Genomic DNA, 20446 nt, shown 5'->3' with positions numbered 1-20446 from the left:
ATCAAATAACATAACAATTTACATACTTAATAGATTAAAACATTAAAAATAATCCATAAACTAGGTAGTTAGTAAAACATAATAATTAAATATAAATATAATTTATAATTTCATTATCTTCACTTATTAGTCATAGTCTCGTTTTTCAATTCAAATGGATAAAAATCATTAGATGCAATATATTTATACAAACATTTAATATTTGATTTCCAGCAAACGATGTATCAACATTAATTTTATCATATTAAAATTTATAAAGAGAAACAAATGTAAATTTTCAACCTTCATATCATTTTTATTTTAAAATTATATGATTATAATTAAAAATGAGAATATTTTATAATTTGACTACACCAATTTCTATTATTCATTTTGATCACAATTACTCGATTTTTTGGTGCCAAACCCTTCACAATCGCCTGAGAATACCACAATGATTTTTGTACAAAAATTTCAAATACAATTTTATGTATTTAATTTTTTATAATAACACGTGTGTAATATGAGTAATATCAAAAATGAAATATTATAAAATTTATCTTTTGATCCTACGATAAATAGATAGACCATATTTTTCAATATTGTATTCCATATAAACTGGAAATTTCTTCTCAACAATTCAACGCTGAAAAATTTTACAATAAAAAGTCATGAAGATAAAAAATAATTTAATCATGTGATAACAAAGTTATAAAATAAAAAAAATTGCATCTACTATATCACATAAATTTGTAATTTATATTTTAACAATAATTATATTAATTTATGACTTCATATTTAATAATTAAAATTAGATGAACTATACAAAAAATTATTTGTTAGACAAAACATGATATTTAATATGAAATTCACAATAACCCGACTACACGAATTGAATGCCGGGAGGAACAAAAAATTAGGCATACATGACAATCAAAAAAATCATTTAAAGACACAATAGTAATCTGAGTAAAAAATTACTGCATTTAGCAATATCCGTTTAACCCCATCCATAGCATAAGTATGACTGTATGAGCAATGTGGGGAACATATAAAAAAAGATTAAGCATAGGAGGCAGTAATAATCCTTCAAAGGTCTTACTTTGAGAAAATAAAAGAGGAGTTAAAGTTCAACGCAAAGTACAACTTAATCAACACAAAATAAGCAAAGAAGAGCTACAACAGCAGGGACAATGTTTCCTATACCTGTCAGTGCTGGCCGACTGTAAACAATCTAAAAGGAAAAAGGAGAGAGAGACCACATTCCGATTGATAAACCTATGGTATCTTTACTATTCACAAGCCAGTTTGGTGTCGAAGCTACTCAGGCATATAGCGAAAGCCTGAAACGCAGAGAGAGGATATCGATAATCCATGGTGAACATGTCCTTCCCAATCTTGCCAAACTGCAGTATAACCTTATCATGATCAGGCTGAGCTGGTTGGGCTGGTTGTGCAGGTTGTGATGGTGTTGGTGCCCCAGCAGCAGCAGGCTGTGTAGCAGCAATCAGTTGAAAGTTTTTCACCGATGCAACAGTTACTCTTCCGCGGAAATTAAGGCACCAACACTGCAACTGTTCATGCCAGCGTGGGGGTTTGTTCCGAAGAACTAAAGGTCTTTCCTTCCCCTCTTCCCCTTCCTCGCATGGGCCAACGATGTCAGAAAACCGAGAGCTGCTGAACTCGGTGGAGCTGTTGATTGATTTTGAAAAGGATATGCTCCTGAAAGAGTTCTCCAGGGAATGCGGGAAGAGCTCTGGCTGGCCTGGTACCGAACCACCTGGCTCAAGAGCTGAGTTTGGAATTGAGTGCATGACACAGTGCATCCTCCGAGGGCCTCTTGTGCCTAGAACATTAAGTTCATAGGTAACTTGGGCGATATTAAAACTCCCAGAAGGGACTTTGGGAGAAACCTTTTTCCAGTAAAATCGACGGCTTGAATGGCTAGGTGGAGATACGCGAGCACCATCATGTGGAGGTTGTGTGTCATAGATTATGAATTTTGTGCCAAGGAAATTAGACCTGAGAAGAACAAAAGGACATGATATTATAAGCATTGAACATGCATAGAGCTGTAAATAAATAAAAAACTTACGAGACTTGACTTTGATAGTAAAACTACGCAACCCGGTTTTGTGGGATAAAACAAAAAGAGCATAAGAAGGGTGTGGAATCTAAGATAGGTTATAGTAAGACATTAATCAAAAAAAGTTTATCTTTTATGTTATATAATAAGATTGAGACCAAGGACATTGTAAAGTAAATGAAAATGAGAACTCTGACGAAATGAGATACATGCATACATATTATAGCAAAATCGAGTAAATTAGGGTAAATTACCATAAAATGAAGAAGGTTTCGCAATAGTTTAATTATCCGAGTAACGACTCATCTCCAGTCATATAAAATTTTAACTAAGTGCAACTTAACAATGAATTTAATACAGGGGTGATTACACTGTCATCAAATATCTTTACCGTTTATAAACCCTCAATCATATACTGCAAATAGATCAGAATGGGACACAGAAGGCAGAGTTCAGGGTTACGAAAAGAGATGCCATAAAGCATATTGATAATTCTTTATAGTGGGTCGCTCCAATACCTAATTAAAGAAAATGGCATTATCCATAATCAATTAATCATCATCAAATGTGGCATCTTAAAGTAAATCCTACCTCAGTTTTTCGATGTAAGTGCTGCTTGATTTTGATATATTATCAGCATCCATTGAGATTACATACTCTGTGCAGGTGGTTCTTCTAGTCCGTTTTGCAGAAAGAAGAAACTTTCCATTCCCTACAAGCAAGACTGAATACAAGTATATAACAAGACAAATTATCAACAAATTGGTCATAAAAAAATAACAAAGCATGAGTGTGGTTCTGCTCTGGTAAAGTTTTTCATTATGTAATCGCATCAAACAAACCAATAACTAGTGGCAAGCAAAATTGATTACACTGTACAGACTAGAATGCAAATATAATCAGATGTTTAGAACCCCAAGGCAAACCAAAAAATTTGTAAGTAGCACGACCACCTGGGTTTATGTGCACTGGTATCATAAGTCCAAGCCAATAGGACCGATATAGTAACAAAATCCAAATTATAAAAGATATTGATGATACAACACTTGAATTTAATAAAAGCCTACAGTTCGAGAACCCTAAGCCTGAATTTGTTCAGTGAACCGCGGAACAGTGCAAGCAAACCTTGTGGGCAATCTAAGCAACCATATTAAATACTTTTTCCCATATTTAGTTGCTTACCTGACCAGTTCAACAAGAAAGAAAAATACAGATCTAGTTCTTTATATTAAGTTAATTTTCCTCCAAGATTCTGACAAATAAAACCGTTACTTTGGCAATAAGCGATTCTATGGAAGATATGTGTTTGTCTAAGCATATAATTTGATAGTTCACCATCAGGATGGTACAATTATATCAACTAAACCTGATTCTACCATGTAAACGTGATTCTATTTTACATATAGTAATAGCCTTCCATACTGTCAGATGGTTTATATAGGCTTAAAGTGTTAAATCAATTATAATTATTAATGTTCATCAAACTAAATTTAATCTTGTTATTTATGAGACGAGCTAAGTTATCTTACTGGTAGCCAAACCCGCGCTAGATATCAATGTGTGCACAGTGAAGACAATTGATCATACTTGCATCGATATGCACATGGACTGTGAGCATATACTTGGACACAAATAGAGAACAAACATTGATATACGTATCAGTGATTTAGTACATATCCAAGGAATTGGATCAAACGTGCATCATAAAAATAGTAACCACACATCCACCATCATCACCTGTTCCCTAAACCAATAATTCAGGTTTAAACTAGGAAACGATTTTGAACTCAAATATATTAGTAAGCTAGCCGGTGCTAGCTCATACATGGAAATAAATGGTTTTCCAACTTTTCAGTTCAGTTTCTGGCTTGCCTTCTTTACTATGATACTCAGTTTACTTGGTGGTTTATTATCTTATAGATATGAATAAAGTAGATCTACGTAAGACCCCTGAATAGCTATAAAGATATTCTTTTTTATTAACATTCCTTTCTGAAATGGGTAATATGGTCTTGTCAGTAGTAACACAACAAAACCACACCCTTTTACCTGTTCATCGAAGAAGTGTGTTTCTAATTGTGTTTTTGGAATAAAATGCACATAACTCATCGTACATGACTAGACTTGGCTTGATATAGCTTACAGAAAAACACTCACAGACGAATCAGATACAATGTAGTAAAAGATTTATATACGGGGCCAAGATCTTACACCATAATTCTTTCATAAGTAGGGTTAGGCTTAGGCATTAAAAAAGTTCAGAAAGAATGAAGTACACATCTGGTTAAAGAAATCATTGAAGAAAATTCGTGCGAGGTCTGAAATTGGAGAATTTCCTGATGATCAAAGTGGAGTTGCTTAATAAGGCCGAATCTTACAATGTCGAAAATGAAAATGATGATATGGAATTTATTAAAAAAAAGTTTACTCTAATCAGAAAATCAACAAACTGCATTTTCAGAATCTAAGCAATACCAAATACAACCAACACTTGTAATTTGATATCACTCAACTTGAAAAGATTTCATCATATACTGGCCACATGCATGAAACTTGCAAATATTGAGTAACTAATAACTTGAATATAACCTTAAGACACACTTACCAGGACTAAGACAAAGGAACAGACGGTAAGTTAAATTAGCTTTGTCTCTCTTGATGAAACACTGAATTGGGCCATCCCGATACCCCGGCTGTATTGGCAAAAGACAGTAGATCATGTTAATATTGGAATAATGGCATGTGAAACAGAGAAAGCTTCACATTTCCAATCAAGTTAACATATATAATATATAATTAAAAAGCCATTAGACAATTTCAGCCTATAATTTAATGCTTACGGAACAGTACAACAAAGAACATTCCATAAAAGTTTCACTAAATTCCTTCATGATAATTATTTTGTGTTTGATATAGTACAAAAATATGCTTAAAATGCAGTTGCTTTCAAGAATTTACTTACAGTGGATCAACTTCACAAACAAAAATGCAGGGAAATTATTTCTCAATTAATTTACTACATTTAATGTCATTTCTACTGCAAGTCTTTTTAAATCCCTACAACTGTGTAAAGTGCATGATACCGAAGGGTAACTCACTAACTCTAGCTAGCTCGTGACAAAATCAGATATGCTTCTGACTGAATCATTGAGAGATAAAGTCACCAGTGATTGTACACACATCAAAAATTGACTTGGATGTCATTTGCTGAACTCTACCACAAAAAGCTTCGAAAGTTATACATGTATAATGTAGCCGTTTAGGAAAATCCACAATAGCATTACCCAATCTGCTGATCTAATGGAGACACATTACAAGATATTTACATAATTGCAGAAACAACAAGAAGAGAAAATAACGTACCTGTTTCAGAGAGACCTGAAAAGTAAGCTTTCCTGAGATTTCTGGACTTTTGACTATTTCTTTGCACATTTCCCTCCATGACCTACACACAGCAGCACAAGCAACAACGTGCTTTCTAGCAGGCCATGTACTCTCACTTGCCTCCAACCTATTGATCACATCGCGTAGTAACTCAGGTGGAAGATTTGCCCAACAACTATCCTGGATGACTACAGGCTGGTCATGCAACTCATGAACTGCGCCATGAGATTTTCCCCTTTGATGCTGGCCAGGAAGTCTCACCTCAAAACCCCGTCTGGATAAACCCCCAAACCCATCTCTTACATCACGTACTATACTGCGAAATGACATCTATTCCAGCAAGTGCACTTGCCCACAACGAGCAAATCTATTCCCTATGGTGTATGTCACTGGTGCATAAATTACAATCCGCTTGCTTTATTTAGGTCAATATTGATTAAATTTCGGTCACTTCTGCACAATACAATAACTGCAAACATTTAGATCAGTAATTTTTTAAAATTTCTTTCATTTAGCTTAAGAACTAAGGAAATAAAGGGATATATAATAGACCTAAAGCACAAAGCAAGGAAGAAGATTCTCATTAAAGAAAACCTCCTGAAGTACCTAAAGCACTACTCAATTCCAGACTTTAATTAGAAACAACTTTTCCATCACATATTCTTTTAGTAATCTATATTCAAGCCTCACTTCCTTTTGTCATCAACTATTCATGGTATGCAACAAGACTGCTATAAGCTGTTAAAAAGGAAAACAATCGATATACTGAATACGTAAAAGAAAATGGCTAATATTCAACTTTCAAGCAATTATGAAAAATACCTCATAACTTTATATATGTCCAGATAAATGTGACGTATGAAAGAGGAAATGAACGCAAAATTTAAAAGCCCTAGATTCTAAACAAGCGATTGATTTACGTATAAGTCAAATGATCGAAGTAATATATTATCACAAGGGCCTTTACTTAATTGACAAATCACAAAATGTTATCACAAGGGCCTTTACTTAATTGACAAATCACAACTCCAGTCTATCTATGAGATAACATCATTGCAACAACTTAAAGATGAAACTTTACAAATTTCCCATAACAAGAAACAGGTATCAAATTGCATAGATCAACAGAACATAACACAAACAAAAACAAATTCAATTTGCGGATAACAAAAAAAAGCCCAAATCTTTTTAACCCCACACGTACCTAAACTTCATCTCTTACCTTAAACTACAAAGGTACTAACAAATTAACCAAAAGCTGTAACTTTCTAATCAAAAACCAAATTTCAAGAACATGTACAAATGACCAAAGTAACATCTCAGCATAGAGAAGTTTTTACTAAATTCACAAATTACCAGCAAAAGTCTATTCATGAAATAACATGCTTGAAAGAAATGACAGATGAAAAATTACCAAAATAAACTGACCTAGAATCAGTTATCAAACAGAATAGATATACAACAAGCTACAATCATCAATTATGATATAAAACAATTAACAAAAATTCAATTTGGAGAAACCCAAATCTGTAAACCCCAACCCAGCCCAGCCCAGCCCAACCCAACCCTAAACTACAAAGTTACCAAGACATTAACCCAAAAGTTGCAATTTTTGAATTAATAATCAACTTTCAAAAACATTCACAATAAAGCCATCTTGCAATTTCAATAAATAAAAGAAAAGACCATTTCAAGAATCAATAACAAACAGATAATCAAATTATAGCCAAAGAAAAACAAACCACAACACACACAGAGATCAATTCAAAGACTGAAACTTTCTAATCAAAAATCAAACTTCAAGAAGATTCACAAAAAACCCATCTTGCAATTCAATCAGAAAAGGAACCCATTTCAAAATTCAAAAAATACAAAAATTTCACCTATAGCAGGATAACAGAAACCCCACAAAATAATACACAAGCACAAAAGATTGAAGCAAAAAGTAAAAGTCTGACCTTTCGGGAGTTGAAGTCTATGAGTTAAGTTTGGTGTAAGTATATTTGTAAGTATATAATGTGTTTACTCGACTGACTCTCTGGGTTTGTGAAAGGCGGCCTCTTGGGTGGTGCTTGTATCTAATGTCACATGTCCGAAGACCCGGATTTCAAAGCTTGTATTAAATTCATCTCACCAAACTACTACTCACTTTTATCTTTATCTATTTACTCTTCTTCAATTTTGTTTTATTTTTCGAAAATTAAATACTCTTTTTGCATTTGTTCATTGATTGATTTATTTACTGCAAAGTTTGTTCGATAGATATCCTCATTTAATTGGATTTCCTTGTTTATTTAATTGTGACTGATGTGGTGATATCAATCCAAGTCATAGTCATTTATTGTACATCTTCAACCGAATTATTGTATCTTTTTTATATATATAAAGTATATGTTAATTATATTATTTAATATTAAACAAATATAAATTTATTAATTGTGATGGATTTTTAAGTGTGAGAATACTATACGGATGTAGTGAGTTTTTATCATATACAACTATTTCTTAATATAGGTATTTTTATATTTTTTTTTCAAATTTTATTTATAATTCATTTTAATTTTCAGCACACATATTCGGTTATTATATTCAGTTATTTTGATGAAATTATAAATCATGTAAAGGTTTATATTATTAATTTTTAAAACATACAGACAAAAGTCAAAATAATCTGAAAAAATAGAAAAGATAATTACCATAACCTTGAAATATAACAAGATCGTTTGAAATCATGTATATGTTTAGGGGTGTTGGTGACCTATTTCTTACCCTTATGTTTGATTGTTGTCATCTTTTGTTTCTGTACATTTCACCAGTTAGATGTCATTTGATATGTGTTTTTATTGTAGGTGACAAAGTTATTCCACACATTGAAAGCTTTGAATCCGAAGATCATCTAGTGCTCCAAATGAAAATCCATCTAGTGACTCAGACTCGTCAGAATCTGAGCAAAATGACCAGGTCCCACTCTCTAATAATACCTCTGAGGCTACATTAGTTTTGTCTCCTAACAATACAAAAAACTGGACGCCTAAATGTGATGGTAAGCATAAACCTCAGCTTAATATGCATTTTCCGACATTAGAAGATGCATATTTGTGCTACGAGGAATATGTGCGACAATGTGGTTTTGATGTGCGTAATTCTACCAACAAAACTGATCGTTCGGGGAATATTTTAGGTAAATACATGTTGGGCAGCCGCGGTGGCGACCCGTATGCAAATAAGTTGAGGGACATGTCAGGTAATTATATTGAGGGTCCGAGTAAGAGGACATCATCACAAAGATGCTTTTGTAAGGCTCGGATAATTCTTAAACCTGTTCCCATCAAAGGTTTTGTGATTATGGGTTTTAAAGAGGAGCACAATCACCCGCTTGCAACTGGACGTAGTAAGATGTTCTTACGTTGTAATCGTAATGTGTCGGTTGCTTATCAGAATTTTATATTTGACTGTGGTAGAGCTAATATAGAACCAACACGTGCACATAGTCTAGTGAAGGAAATGACAAGTTCTTATGAAGATTTTGATGCCACAATCGCTGACCAGCTATGTTAAAGTTCGTATTGGAGACTATGATACTCACCAGCTGTTGTCCAGATTCAAAACAAGGATAGCCTCACCTGACGATGGTTTCTATTATGATATAAAGTTGACAATAAAGGTTGTTTGTCAGGGCTATTTTGGACGGATGCAATTGGTCGGGCAAATTATGATGTATACGGAGACATAATTTCTTTTGATCCCACCTTCCGAACTAACAGGTACACGTCTTGTTCCTGACATTAGGTACCCTCTTTATTGCCGCATAGGTTGTTAAATTATTATTTTTTAAGTTATTTACCCAGAAATTTAATTTAGTGCTCTACTATGGCTCTGTTAGGTAACTGCTCCACTTCTCTCTGTCCTTTTTCAATGTCACCGTTGCCCAAAACTTGTAACATAAAACACAAAACTCATGCTACTAGACTTGTGTTTCATTTCAGTACTTTCCTAATCTCTGCAAGAAACCTTTGTCTATTTTCATTTATTACATTCCAATGAATTTCTTAAATATATTAACTTCAAATATATATCTGGTTGCGTATGAACTTGCATACCTTAATGTCAATGATTTTTACATGTTTGTAGTCTTCTCTATGCTGGTCTTCTCTATGCTGCTCAACACACACCACTTTTTTCTGTTGTGTTATATATTGCACCTGTTTGATGATTAAATCTGAAAGCATATGATGATTGTAAATCTACTCCTCCTGAATTAATTACTTAGCTTTCCCCTCTAAGAAACTTTTGAAAAACTCTGTAGCTTAACTAGACTAGGACTTGATAGTGTAAATTAAGAAAACACAGAAACAAGTTCCCACACCTGAATAGTAGGAAATATAATTTTGGGTTGTCATCAGTTTTGTAGCATCCAAATAAGTTGTTACCTATCATGTTGTTCTCTAATATGACAGGTATCATATGATATTTGTATCGTTCACCGGGGTTGACAATCATTGGAAGAACGTCACGTTTGCTGTAGGTTTATTAGCCAGGGAAAATTATAAAAACTTCAAATGGCTGTTGAGGTCGTTCAAGAGAGCCATGGGTCATGTTCCCACAACTGTAATTACCGACTAGTGCAAAGCCATAAAGAAAGCAATTTCAAATGGTGGAGTTCTTCTAGACACCGACTATGTATGTGGCACATAATGGCGAAGCTCCGGGCCAAGGTTATGTTTCTTAATTTTTACATGTTTGCTAACATAATTACACCTCATTTTTAAAATGGCATTAGTCTAGCATTCCTTTTTTTCCAAAACTTTGATATATATTATGACACTAATATATGCTTATTTCTTTAATAGATTGGGCCTAAGCTAGCATCAAATAAAAAATTTGTTAGAAAATTAAAGGATGCAGTTTACTCTGATCATCTCACGCCTGTTCAGTTCGAGGAACGTTGGGAGGCCGTTATTGCTGAGTTTAACCTGGAATTAAACCAATGGTTGTCTGAAATGTTTGGAATTCAAGATCAATGGATTCCATCCTATTTCTCAGACAATGAAATGGCTAGTTTATTGAGAACTACTTCAAGGTCTGAGAGCTCAAAAAAATTTTCCGAACATTATCAAGACAGCGGAGACACATTAGTAGAGTTTTGGTTTAGCTTTGAGAGTGCTATGGCAGACAACTTTATACTTTGGAGCTCTTTTATTTAGTCTGAGAAGTGATAAAGTCAGGCTGCTACCACACAATTGTCGAATCAATGTCCAGGGATGATGACTGCTCTCATTTTAAATTTAAAGATGTGCTTCTTAATGATCAATTCGAGGTACGCATTGTTCTCTTTCAATTTGAAAACTTCACAGATATTATATAAATTTAAAAAAAATTGAAAACCTACATTAGATCTGAAGTTGTTATATAAGCGCCTATTTTTTTGTTATTTTCAATGTTGTCGTCCTTGTAAATTTGAAAAATTGGTTTCCGTCCATCAAAAGGACTGAACTAAGTTTCTTTGTTTGTCTGTTGCACAAGCTGTTGCCCAGTTTTCTATTACAAATATGCGCACTGACATAAGTTCTATTTTCAAGCTAACACGTTTAAATTACGGTCTTATGACTTAGTTTCACACGTCCACTAAGTTTCTTTAATGTTTTCATGACAGGTTTCCTTGAGACATAGTGATAATCATGTTACTTTTAGCTGTAAGTTTTACTTCAGGCGAGGCTATCTATGTCGACATTCATTTGTTGCCTTGCATCGGTGTAGAGTAAAGACCATACCACGACAATTTCTTAAGGCTAGGTGGACTAAAAATGCACTACAAGACCATACCCGTGCGTGGTTTGCATTTAAGAACTTAATCAATTTAGCCGGGGATGATAAAGAGAAGGTGGACACAATTTTAGCCACTATGAAACATATAAACACCTCCTTTTTAGAAACAACAAGGGCACAAACAAACAATGGTCTGGCTCACAGAGCTGATTGGTTCATCACCCCTGTCGAAAGCGAGGTAGTAACGATTCGAAATCCTGACATAAGTCGGAATAAGGGATGCGTGAAAGGCATATGTTAAGCCTATTTGTAATTAAGAGGTATCAACTCAATTCTGATAAGAAAGCAAGTAAATAGCAAGTACTGTTAATCGGAATCCATACGAAGAATGTCAAATGATTTATTGAAGATTTTATGTCAGAAGAATTTCAGGATGCTACTACGAACCACTGAAAGAAGTTCATTAATATGTTCAAGTCTCAGTGTACAAATAATCTTTTGTAGCACGTCCATAAGATCAGAAGGTATAAAGTTTAAATACTTTATTTATTCAGTAGATTCCATATTGTGTCTACAAATGAAGAAGAACTCAGAAGACGAAGAATCGTCGAACAAGCCACAGCTTAATTGTTTAATTGACAAGGAATATTTGATTCATCTAGTTACAGATGAACCAGACAGTATATTTATGTATCAGCTTATCAGATTAAATATTCTGTGTCAAAAGAAGGTGACCGTTCAATCAAGTCGAAGATCGTAATTGTTTAAAGAAGACCGAAGACTTTGATGCAGAAGGAAAGGGTTAAATGATTTTCTAATTAATTATTTCACTTCTCAAAATAATTTTATTAGACGTGTAATTTATTTATTAAATTGATTCTATCTCGAATTAATTTAATTTATGAATTTATGCATTTAATATAATTAAGTGAATATTAATTAGTTAATTATTTAAAGAAAATTGAATTGTTTTATATATATTGAACTCGGCAAGACAATCAAAAAGATTGTCTTGCCGAGCTAAAGATTGTCTTACTCTGCTAGGAATTGTCTTATCGAAGGTAAGATTGTCTTACCTTGTTTTGTGATGTCTTGCTAAGCTATAGACAATCCTTCTAATTGTCTTGCCCATTGTTAAATTGTCTTGCCTTGTTTATTTTGGCAAGACAAAGTGTTTTATTGTCTTAGCAAGCTTTGCATTGTCTTAGCAAGCTTTGCATTGTCTTGTCTTTCTTTGTCTTGCCTTGTTCTCTTGGATTTGCCTATAAATATGACCATCCATCTTCATTTGTAAGTGTTTAAAGTATTGTAAAACTTTCAAGTTGTGCTAAACTTGCTATTCGTTAAATCCACAGTTTTCTGTCCTTTGATCATTCGGTTGTTTTAAACCGCTAAGTTAGAATACTTCCTGTCATATTTATTCTACGAACTAGTGGACTTTAAAACTGAACCATATTAATTATATAACGACTTACACATTGTTATATTAATTAATTAAAATCTGATTAACAAGTTAAACTCCAATTAGATTATTCCGTCGCGATTTTTTGTGACGATTGTATTCAATTGTTTCAGGACCTAACAATGCGGAAGTCGAATGAAGAGTAGTAGAGAACTCTCCCAGCAAGATCGGGAAAAAAGGAAATACAGCAACTGTGGTAAACTTGTACGACACAACGCACGAACGTGTCCTGAACCAAGAAAGACAAACGAAGTCTAATTCCTCTATAGGTAAATATATAACTCATTTTAGTGTTCGTTTCCTCCTTGCTTTTGATTTCTAAGAATTCTCCTACAATCTTGAATGAGTCCTTATGAAAATTATTTGGTACAATGCAGGTTAGAAAACATTGACGCGATAGCAGTAAGTCCTCCTACACGTGTAAGCGGTGAATGATTGAATTGTGCCTTCAGTAGAATCAGTACTATACTGTCTATTAACAAAGCAAATCATCATCAGAAGGCATAAATTATTTGAAACTATTGTACAAGATAATATTCTGTAATAAAAAAGGTTTTGCTGCTGTCCCATTTTCATCCAGTTGTACATATGCTACAAGTTTAATCTGGTACATTTTGTAATTACAATAATTTTATTTAGTCTGGTTGGAGAAAATTTGGTATTTCCTGGCTCCTGATACTTCATTTGTTCACTTATTTGTTTAAAAAAATGTCTACGTCCATTTGTTTCTCACTTTTGTAGTCTTGTAATGCCACAATAAATGTTCCTTTCTTGATACAAAGATAGCGCACAAGCTTATGTTTATCCAGAAGGTTGTGATTATATAGTAAACATGTTGTTTGACAAGTAATCAACCAAAATATGTAATTACCAGTGGCCAAATTCTCAAGAAAGCTTTCTAAAAAAATCAAACTTTAATGTACACATACCACATATCAGCCTTAGAATACTACTGCAAAGGAGGCGAGAAATTATATTTAACATAGCAAACGTCTGTCCAATTTAAAACGGCAAAAATCAACAAGACTAATGTATTTGCCACAATATGTTTCTCTTTAAAGTACACAGAGAACATCTGAAGAAAAATTCAAGCAAATCCCTCGTAGAACAATATAAAAAATCTAAAATAAATCTCTATTCTGCAATCTTCTTGCCCTTGGCCAAGTATGTCGCCCCTTCCATCCCATATTCCTTTTTACTGTTTTGCTCCCAAGTTAGGATTTTATGACCGTACACCACGCGTGACTTGTTCAGCAAGCTATTGTAATTGTCCTGCACAGTTTAAAGTAACATCCTTAGACAACAAGCAGACTAGTTCAGATTAAACTCTCCCGGCCACTAGCTACACTAACTTATATAAATAAACAAGACATATGTTCTTCGTCCTTAGGCCGATGCTCCATCCAAGCAGATTCCCCATATAAGTCTCCATAACTCGCATGACAATTATCCCACAATCAACAGAGTTTTCTTTTGTTTGCCAACCCACCCTCACCACTCCCGGGCTTAGCTTCAAAATTTCACTCTCCTTAGGTAGGTTGTAAATGGAAATCCAGTCGCGGAAGCATTCATGCTATTAGCATATAAATATAAACAAATTAGAGAAACAGTATGGAGACATCAGATAGACAATGCAAGAACAATAAATGTTACTGACAATTACAGTGTTATCGCCTAATTTGCAATTACCATATAATGTTATCTTCTACTTACAGATAGATTGTGTGTATTAAATTATAGTGAGTGCATCTTACAACGTCTGTTCAGTCTCATTTATCAATGTTGTAACTCACTAAAACAAATGAGTTTTAATCATCAGTTATCATCAAATTGTTTAGTACATCAGTCATAAGAGCCAACTTATAAATAGTACGACTAAATATAAGCTATTACATTAACTATACTTACCAACGATAAGGCAGATCGCCATACATTTTTTTAAGCAATTAAAGCCTGCAATTGGCACTCTGTTGTCGATTATATCCCACATCGGCTTCTTCATGTAGTATGAAACTATATAGTGATGTGAAGAGTTTGTAAAATCTTGAGCAGAGATGAGGAAGTTGTTAGTATTGGTGTCCTAGAGACAATACTATTGTGTTCTATTGTAGACATTTATGGATTATGTTATATTGATTATTGAATAAATATTTATTATGTCTTTATTTACTGCGTAATAAATTGAAAGCATAATAAATGTCCTTGGAATATTATATGCAATTCTATATCTCTAAGTACGTGACTTAGAAATGAGATTATGAGAATAATATCAATATTCCTAAATGTCCCTAGTCGAGTATTATTGTTAAGGGACAATAATGATGCATTGAGACTAGTATGTTTGTTGACTGATGATCACATCTCATTGATCATAGGTATAGTGATGCTAAAGTCAAGAACATAAGTGCATGTATCGACACATGGCACTGGAATGACCCACCGTGAGATTTTACATGTTAATAAGTGTCATTGGAAATTCTCACTGTGATAATGATGTAATGATCCTCTGACTTGATATCATTATATTTCTATATGAGAATTATATACTTTGGTTGCACTAAAAGTTACCTTTGACCGGGTGATGATGAAATGTACATTGGGTATATTATGAATCGTATGAGAAATATGAATGATCTAGAAAGGATTTAACCCTCCTATTTTAGGAGTGATATTATTGGCCTCTTGATTGAGTGAGACTATAAAATGCATGGCCGTGCTCAAATATTGATTTGTTTAATAGTCTACTCATTGATCAAGGAAATTCGGATTAGACGATGAAGAGGATGACACAATACATGCCTTGAGTCTGATCTATAATATAAGGTTAAAGGGATTATATTACATTGTACATTATTCACAAAAGGTTTAATTGAATCACCAATTATTATTATTACTTGGGTATCAATGATGTATTACTAGATGCCGCTCATTGTTTATAATTTTATTATTGGATATTAAAATTATTGCCAACGTAATAATAACCTAAAGGGTCACACACTTTGAACGTTTAAAGGAGTTTTAATTTAAATTCTGAATTTAAATTAAATGATTAAGTTCAAAATAAATTATTTAATTGAGCCGGTCTTAATTAAGTAATTAGAATTTCGAATTTAATATTAAAATCAAAATCGGATTAGGTTTGGAGAAGCCCAAATCCGATTAGGGTTTGGCCCATCTATCTCTCTCTTCCCTATAAATACATAATGATGTATTGTTTTAGGGTTAAGTTATATAAAATTCGTTTTTACTAAAACCCTAGCAGCTCTACATCAGAGAGAGGCTAGAGAGAGAGAGAGGCTGCATTCGGCTAGTACCGGCTCCGGTGATCTTTGGCGATCAGACGTTCGTGTGGACTGCTTAGAGACGCGATCCTTAGACCGAGGGCTGCGTGGTGATTGCTTGTTTCGGACCTCCATCTTTCGCTAACGTAAAGCTTTAACAAGGTATTACTTCGTATCTCCATGATCAGCCATACTTTATAGATGGATCCTCGGGTTAGGGTTTCGGAAATTTTTGATTTCACGTCGATTATCCGCTGTGTTTGTTGCCCCGAAACCCAACAGTGGTATCAGAGCGAGGTTTATAAGGGGCTGATTTGGTTACGTGTATACAGTATTCGATGCATGTATGCATGTTTTATGAATCTGCCTTGATATGGTTTTGAGATATGTTGATTGTAACATGCTATATTGATCATATATGATTCTGTTATGTTAAATATAGTGATATGATGATACTAGCATGATTATGATTTTCCATGACTGATTAGTATGCGATTTGTATGTTCTGCATATGATGTGTTGTTTATATAATGATATAAACTGTTTAACAAGATGGTGTATGGACATGATCTGGTCACTAGGGAATGATCAGCATGTATATGATACATGCTTCTGAAACTGCATATGATGCAGTAGTGGCAGAAGGTAACAGATATGATCTGTTGTTCCGAAATTGATGATTTTTGTATAGCTCGACCCCAGCCCGGGGGCTGCCACCCTCGGACCCCGCCCGGTGGCTGCCGCCCCCGGACCCCCGCCCAGGGGCTGCCGCCCCCTGACCCCCGCTTTGTATGGTTATGTGTTCTAGTTTGTTTACTTGAGCATGGTGCTGGTTATGGCCTTAAGGACCCCTAGTTTAATGTTTTTGGTTTTGGTTGTATAAATACGACTTGCATGTCATGATATTTATTCTTGTAATATTAATCTCGAATGTAACTCGAGTTTTCTCATGTAAGTACATTAGAATAGGTTGTATTCAATTATTCATTGTAATGTACTTGAAGATTGAAGGATGATCCACAAGGAGGGGCAATCAAGGAGCATGAAGACTTGTAATAGTTATACATCTTCACCATAGATTGACCTAGATTCTTTCATTAGCTTGAAAGAATCATATAGGATAAAGGCCATAACCATGCACGTTTACATACTGCACTTTACATATATGATGCATGAGATAATGATATGTATGCGTAGTTATAGAGATGCATGCTTAATTAGATTAAGATGTATGTATTCGATACGACACCCATGCCATGCTTGTTTAAACAAGATAAAATCTGTAACGACTCAAGATTTTAAAAAGGAATACAACGATCATGAGATTCTCATGTTTATGAAACACGGAATTAATTATGGATTTTCGATATTCAATGAGAGGAAGATTCCGTCGGATTTGGGGTTTTTAAGTATAGCCGTTGTGCCAACACCTCAGGTCGGGTTTTCAACCAATCAAAGAGTATTGATTTGAAATATTTAATTCAAGGAAAAATTGAGGATCTCTTTATGACAGGATCATGGTCGTTTTAATAAAATCCCTAATTAAAATATTAAGTTAATCAGATGCCTTCCAATGATTAATACTCGTCAAGATCTAGATTGAAAGAAGTAGGTTTGCCAAAGCAAAGTGCTTTACTCAATCATGGGAAGACATGATAAGTAAATGTACTTAGTTATTGAATTATTGGGTTTAACTTAACTAAACAATCACAATAGGATTGTGGGTTTAGAGGCATGGAGTTTGGTGAGATTTATTACATAAATATGTGCAAAGAGTTGCTCCACCAAACTATCCAAGAGTTATATTTGATATAATTGACAAATGTTGTCTACCTAAATAGTCATGTTTTGAGAGTATTAGCCCACGCTAACTTAAAGCATGGATGAAATATGGATCTTGGCTCACTAGAAAGATTTCCAGAAATGCTTTCCGAATTAATAGTTAGGGCTATTGATTTGAACAAAATAGTGGGAGATATATATTTTGAATATATATTTATAATCACTTGAACATAATTTAATAAACATCTGTAGACTAATTTATCTTATGCATTTGAAATATTGTAGATATCCAATGGCAAATAATTCAAACAACTTCTCTGTACGATCAGTCCTTGAGAAGGACAAGCTGACAGGAACCAACTTCCTTGACTGGCAAAGGAATTTGAGGATTGTCCTCAAACAAGAGCGCAAGCTCTATGTCATAGATATTCCTCGCCCTACACCTCTCGCTGAAGGATCAACCCGTGCTCAGCATACTGCTTATCAGAAGCATATCGATGATGACACGGATGTTCAATGTCTCATGTTAGCGACCATGAGTGCTGAACTTCAGAAACAACATGAGAATATGGATTCTTATGATATGATTGAGCACCTTAAGCGTATGTTTGAGGGACAGGCTCGTCAGGAGAGGTTTGATACTTTCAAATCTTTGAATGCTTGTAAGCAGGGTGAACGTGATCCGGTAGGACCGCATGTTCTTAAGATGATAGGGTATATTGATTATCTTGAAAAATTGGGTGCCCCGATTGGTCCTGAGCACCAAATTGATCTGATCTTGCAATCTCTAAACAATAACTATTCTCAGTTTGTAATGAATTACAATATGAATGAGATAAACAAGAACCCCGCCGAATTGTTGGCAATGTTGAAAACTGCTGAAACCAACATTCAGAAGGCGTCCCCTACTCCCATATTGATGGTGAATAAGGGGAAGGCCAAAGGAAAGGGTAAATGGAAAGGCAAGAAGAAGATGGGATCTAATTCTAATGCCAATCCGAAACCTGGTCCAACTAAGGCCTTGAAGCCGAAAGGTGGTGTTCAGAAGGATGGTGATTGTCACTATTGCAAGAAACCAGATCATTGGAAGAGGAACTGTCATGCTTATTTGGAGGATCTGAAGAAGAAGAAGGCTGCTGCCGCTTCTGATTCAGGTATTTATGTTATAGAAGTCAATTTGTCTACTTCAACATCTTGGGTATTAGATACTGGATGTGGTTCTCACATTTGTATGAATGTGCAGGAGCTACAGGGAAGTAGGACCTTGGCAAAGGGAGAAGTCGACCTGCGAGTTGGCAATGGAGCAAATGTTGCTGCTATAGCTGTAGGGACTTATCATTTATCGTTGCCCACTGGGCTTATTTTAGAACTTGAGAATTGTTTTTACGTGCCTGCAATTTGCAGAAACATTATTTCAGTTTCTTGTTTGGACAAGAAAGGTTTTGCTTTTTCAATTCAGAACAATAGTTGTTCCTTTTCTTTGAATAATGTTACCTATGGGGTTGCACGTTTATTTAACGGTTTATATGTTCTTGACTTGGATACTCCCATCTATAATGTGAATAATAAACGACTTAAAACTGATGACTCAAATAAAACATACCTCTAGCACTGTCGTTTAGGCCATATAAATGAGAAGCGCATTTCCAAGTTACATAAGGATGGATACTTGGATAAGTTTGATTTTGAATCATACGAAGCATGCGAACCATGTCTCATTGGAAAAATGACTAAAGCACCTTTCACAGGACAAGGTGAGAGGGCCACTGAGAGATTGGAACTAATACATAGTGATGTATGTGGTCCAATGCGAACTATGGCAAGAGGTGGCTTTTACTACTTCATAACATTTACTGATGATTTCAGTAGATATGGATATGTGTATCTTATGAAGAATAAATCCGATTCTTTTGAAAAGTTCAAAGAGTACAAAGCTGAAGTAGAAAAGCAAACTACCAAAAGTATTAAGACTCTACGATCAGATCGTGGAGGTGAATACTTAAGCCAAGAATTTAAGAATTTCTTAAAAGAGTGTGGTATTGTATCACAACTTACTCCTCCTGGAACACCACAATGGAATGGAGTTTCCGAGAGGAGGAATCGTACCTTGTTGGACATGGTGCGATCAATGATGAGTCATGCAGATCTTCCAATTAGTTTTTGGGGCTATGCCCTAGAGACGGCTGCCTATACACTTAACCGAGTTCCTACTAAAACGGTCCAGAACACTCCATATGAGATATGGACTGAGAAACGTCATAGCATGTCATTTATGAAAATTTGGGGATGTGAGGCGTTTGTGAAACGTCAAAATTCTGACAAGCTAGGACCTAAGTCTGATAAATGTAATTTTGTGGGATACCCAATTGAAACAAGAGGTTATTCATTCTATAATCCTTTTGAGAACAAAGTGTTTGTTGCTCGAACCGCTGTGTTCCTTGAAAGAGAGATGCTTTCTAAGAAAAACAGTGGGAGGATAATAGATCTCGATGAAGTTCGAGAACCACATGATAACATTGAACCAGAGCAGGAACCTGAGCAGGATGTACATCAAAATACTGAGAGTAATCCTGTTCCGGAAACACAGGTTGTTCGTAGATCTAGTAGGGTTCGCCATGAGCCAGAGAGATATTATGGTTTTCTCTTGACTCAAACTGGTGATGTGATGCTTATGGATAATGATGAGCCTCTAACCTACAAAGATGC

The 20446-nt window shown here is 34.6% G+C and overlaps 1 protein-coding gene across 1 annotated transcript; it reads right to left on the bottom strand.

Moving 5' to 3' along the window:
- Window positions 1–998: 998 nt before the first annotated feature.
- LOC108202316 (tubby-like F-box protein 8) lies at window positions 999–7539 on the bottom strand. Its single transcript, XM_017370706.2, has 5 exons — window positions 7408–7539; window positions 5429–5902; window positions 4671–4758; window positions 2657–2789; window positions 999–2001 (listed from the first exon to the last, which is right to left on the bottom strand). The coding sequence occupies exons 2-5, from the start codon at window positions 5777–5779 to the stop codon at window positions 1272–1274; spliced, it is 1302 nt and encodes a 433-aa protein (XP_017226195.1). The 5' UTR covers window positions 5780–5902; window positions 7408–7539; the 3' UTR covers window positions 999–1271.
- Between the last annotated feature and the right edge of the window lie 12907 nt (window positions 7540–20446).

Source organism: Daucus carota, chromosome 1 (genome assembly GCF_001625215.2).
Source record: "Daucus carota subsp. sativus chromosome 1, DH1 v3.0, whole genome shotgun sequence".
NCBI lineage: Eukaryota > Viridiplantae > Streptophyta > Magnoliopsida > Apiales > Apiaceae > Daucus > Daucus carota.
This window is presented reverse-complemented; position numbering and strand designations above follow the sequence as displayed.

Coding starts and splice junctions, on each gene's coding strand:
- LOC108202316 (XM_017370706.2), bottom strand. CDS start 5,779: ATGTCATTTCGCAGTATAGTACGTGATGTAAGAGATGGGTTTGGGGGT. Junction 4,759..5,428: donor TTCAGGTCTCTCTGAAACAG/GTACGTTATTTT, acceptor TTGCCAATACAG/CCGGGGTATCGGGATGGCCC. Junction 2,790..4,670: donor GTTCCTTTGTCTTAGTCCTG/GTAAGTGTGTCT, acceptor ACTTGTATTCAG/TCTTGCTTGTAGGGAATGGA.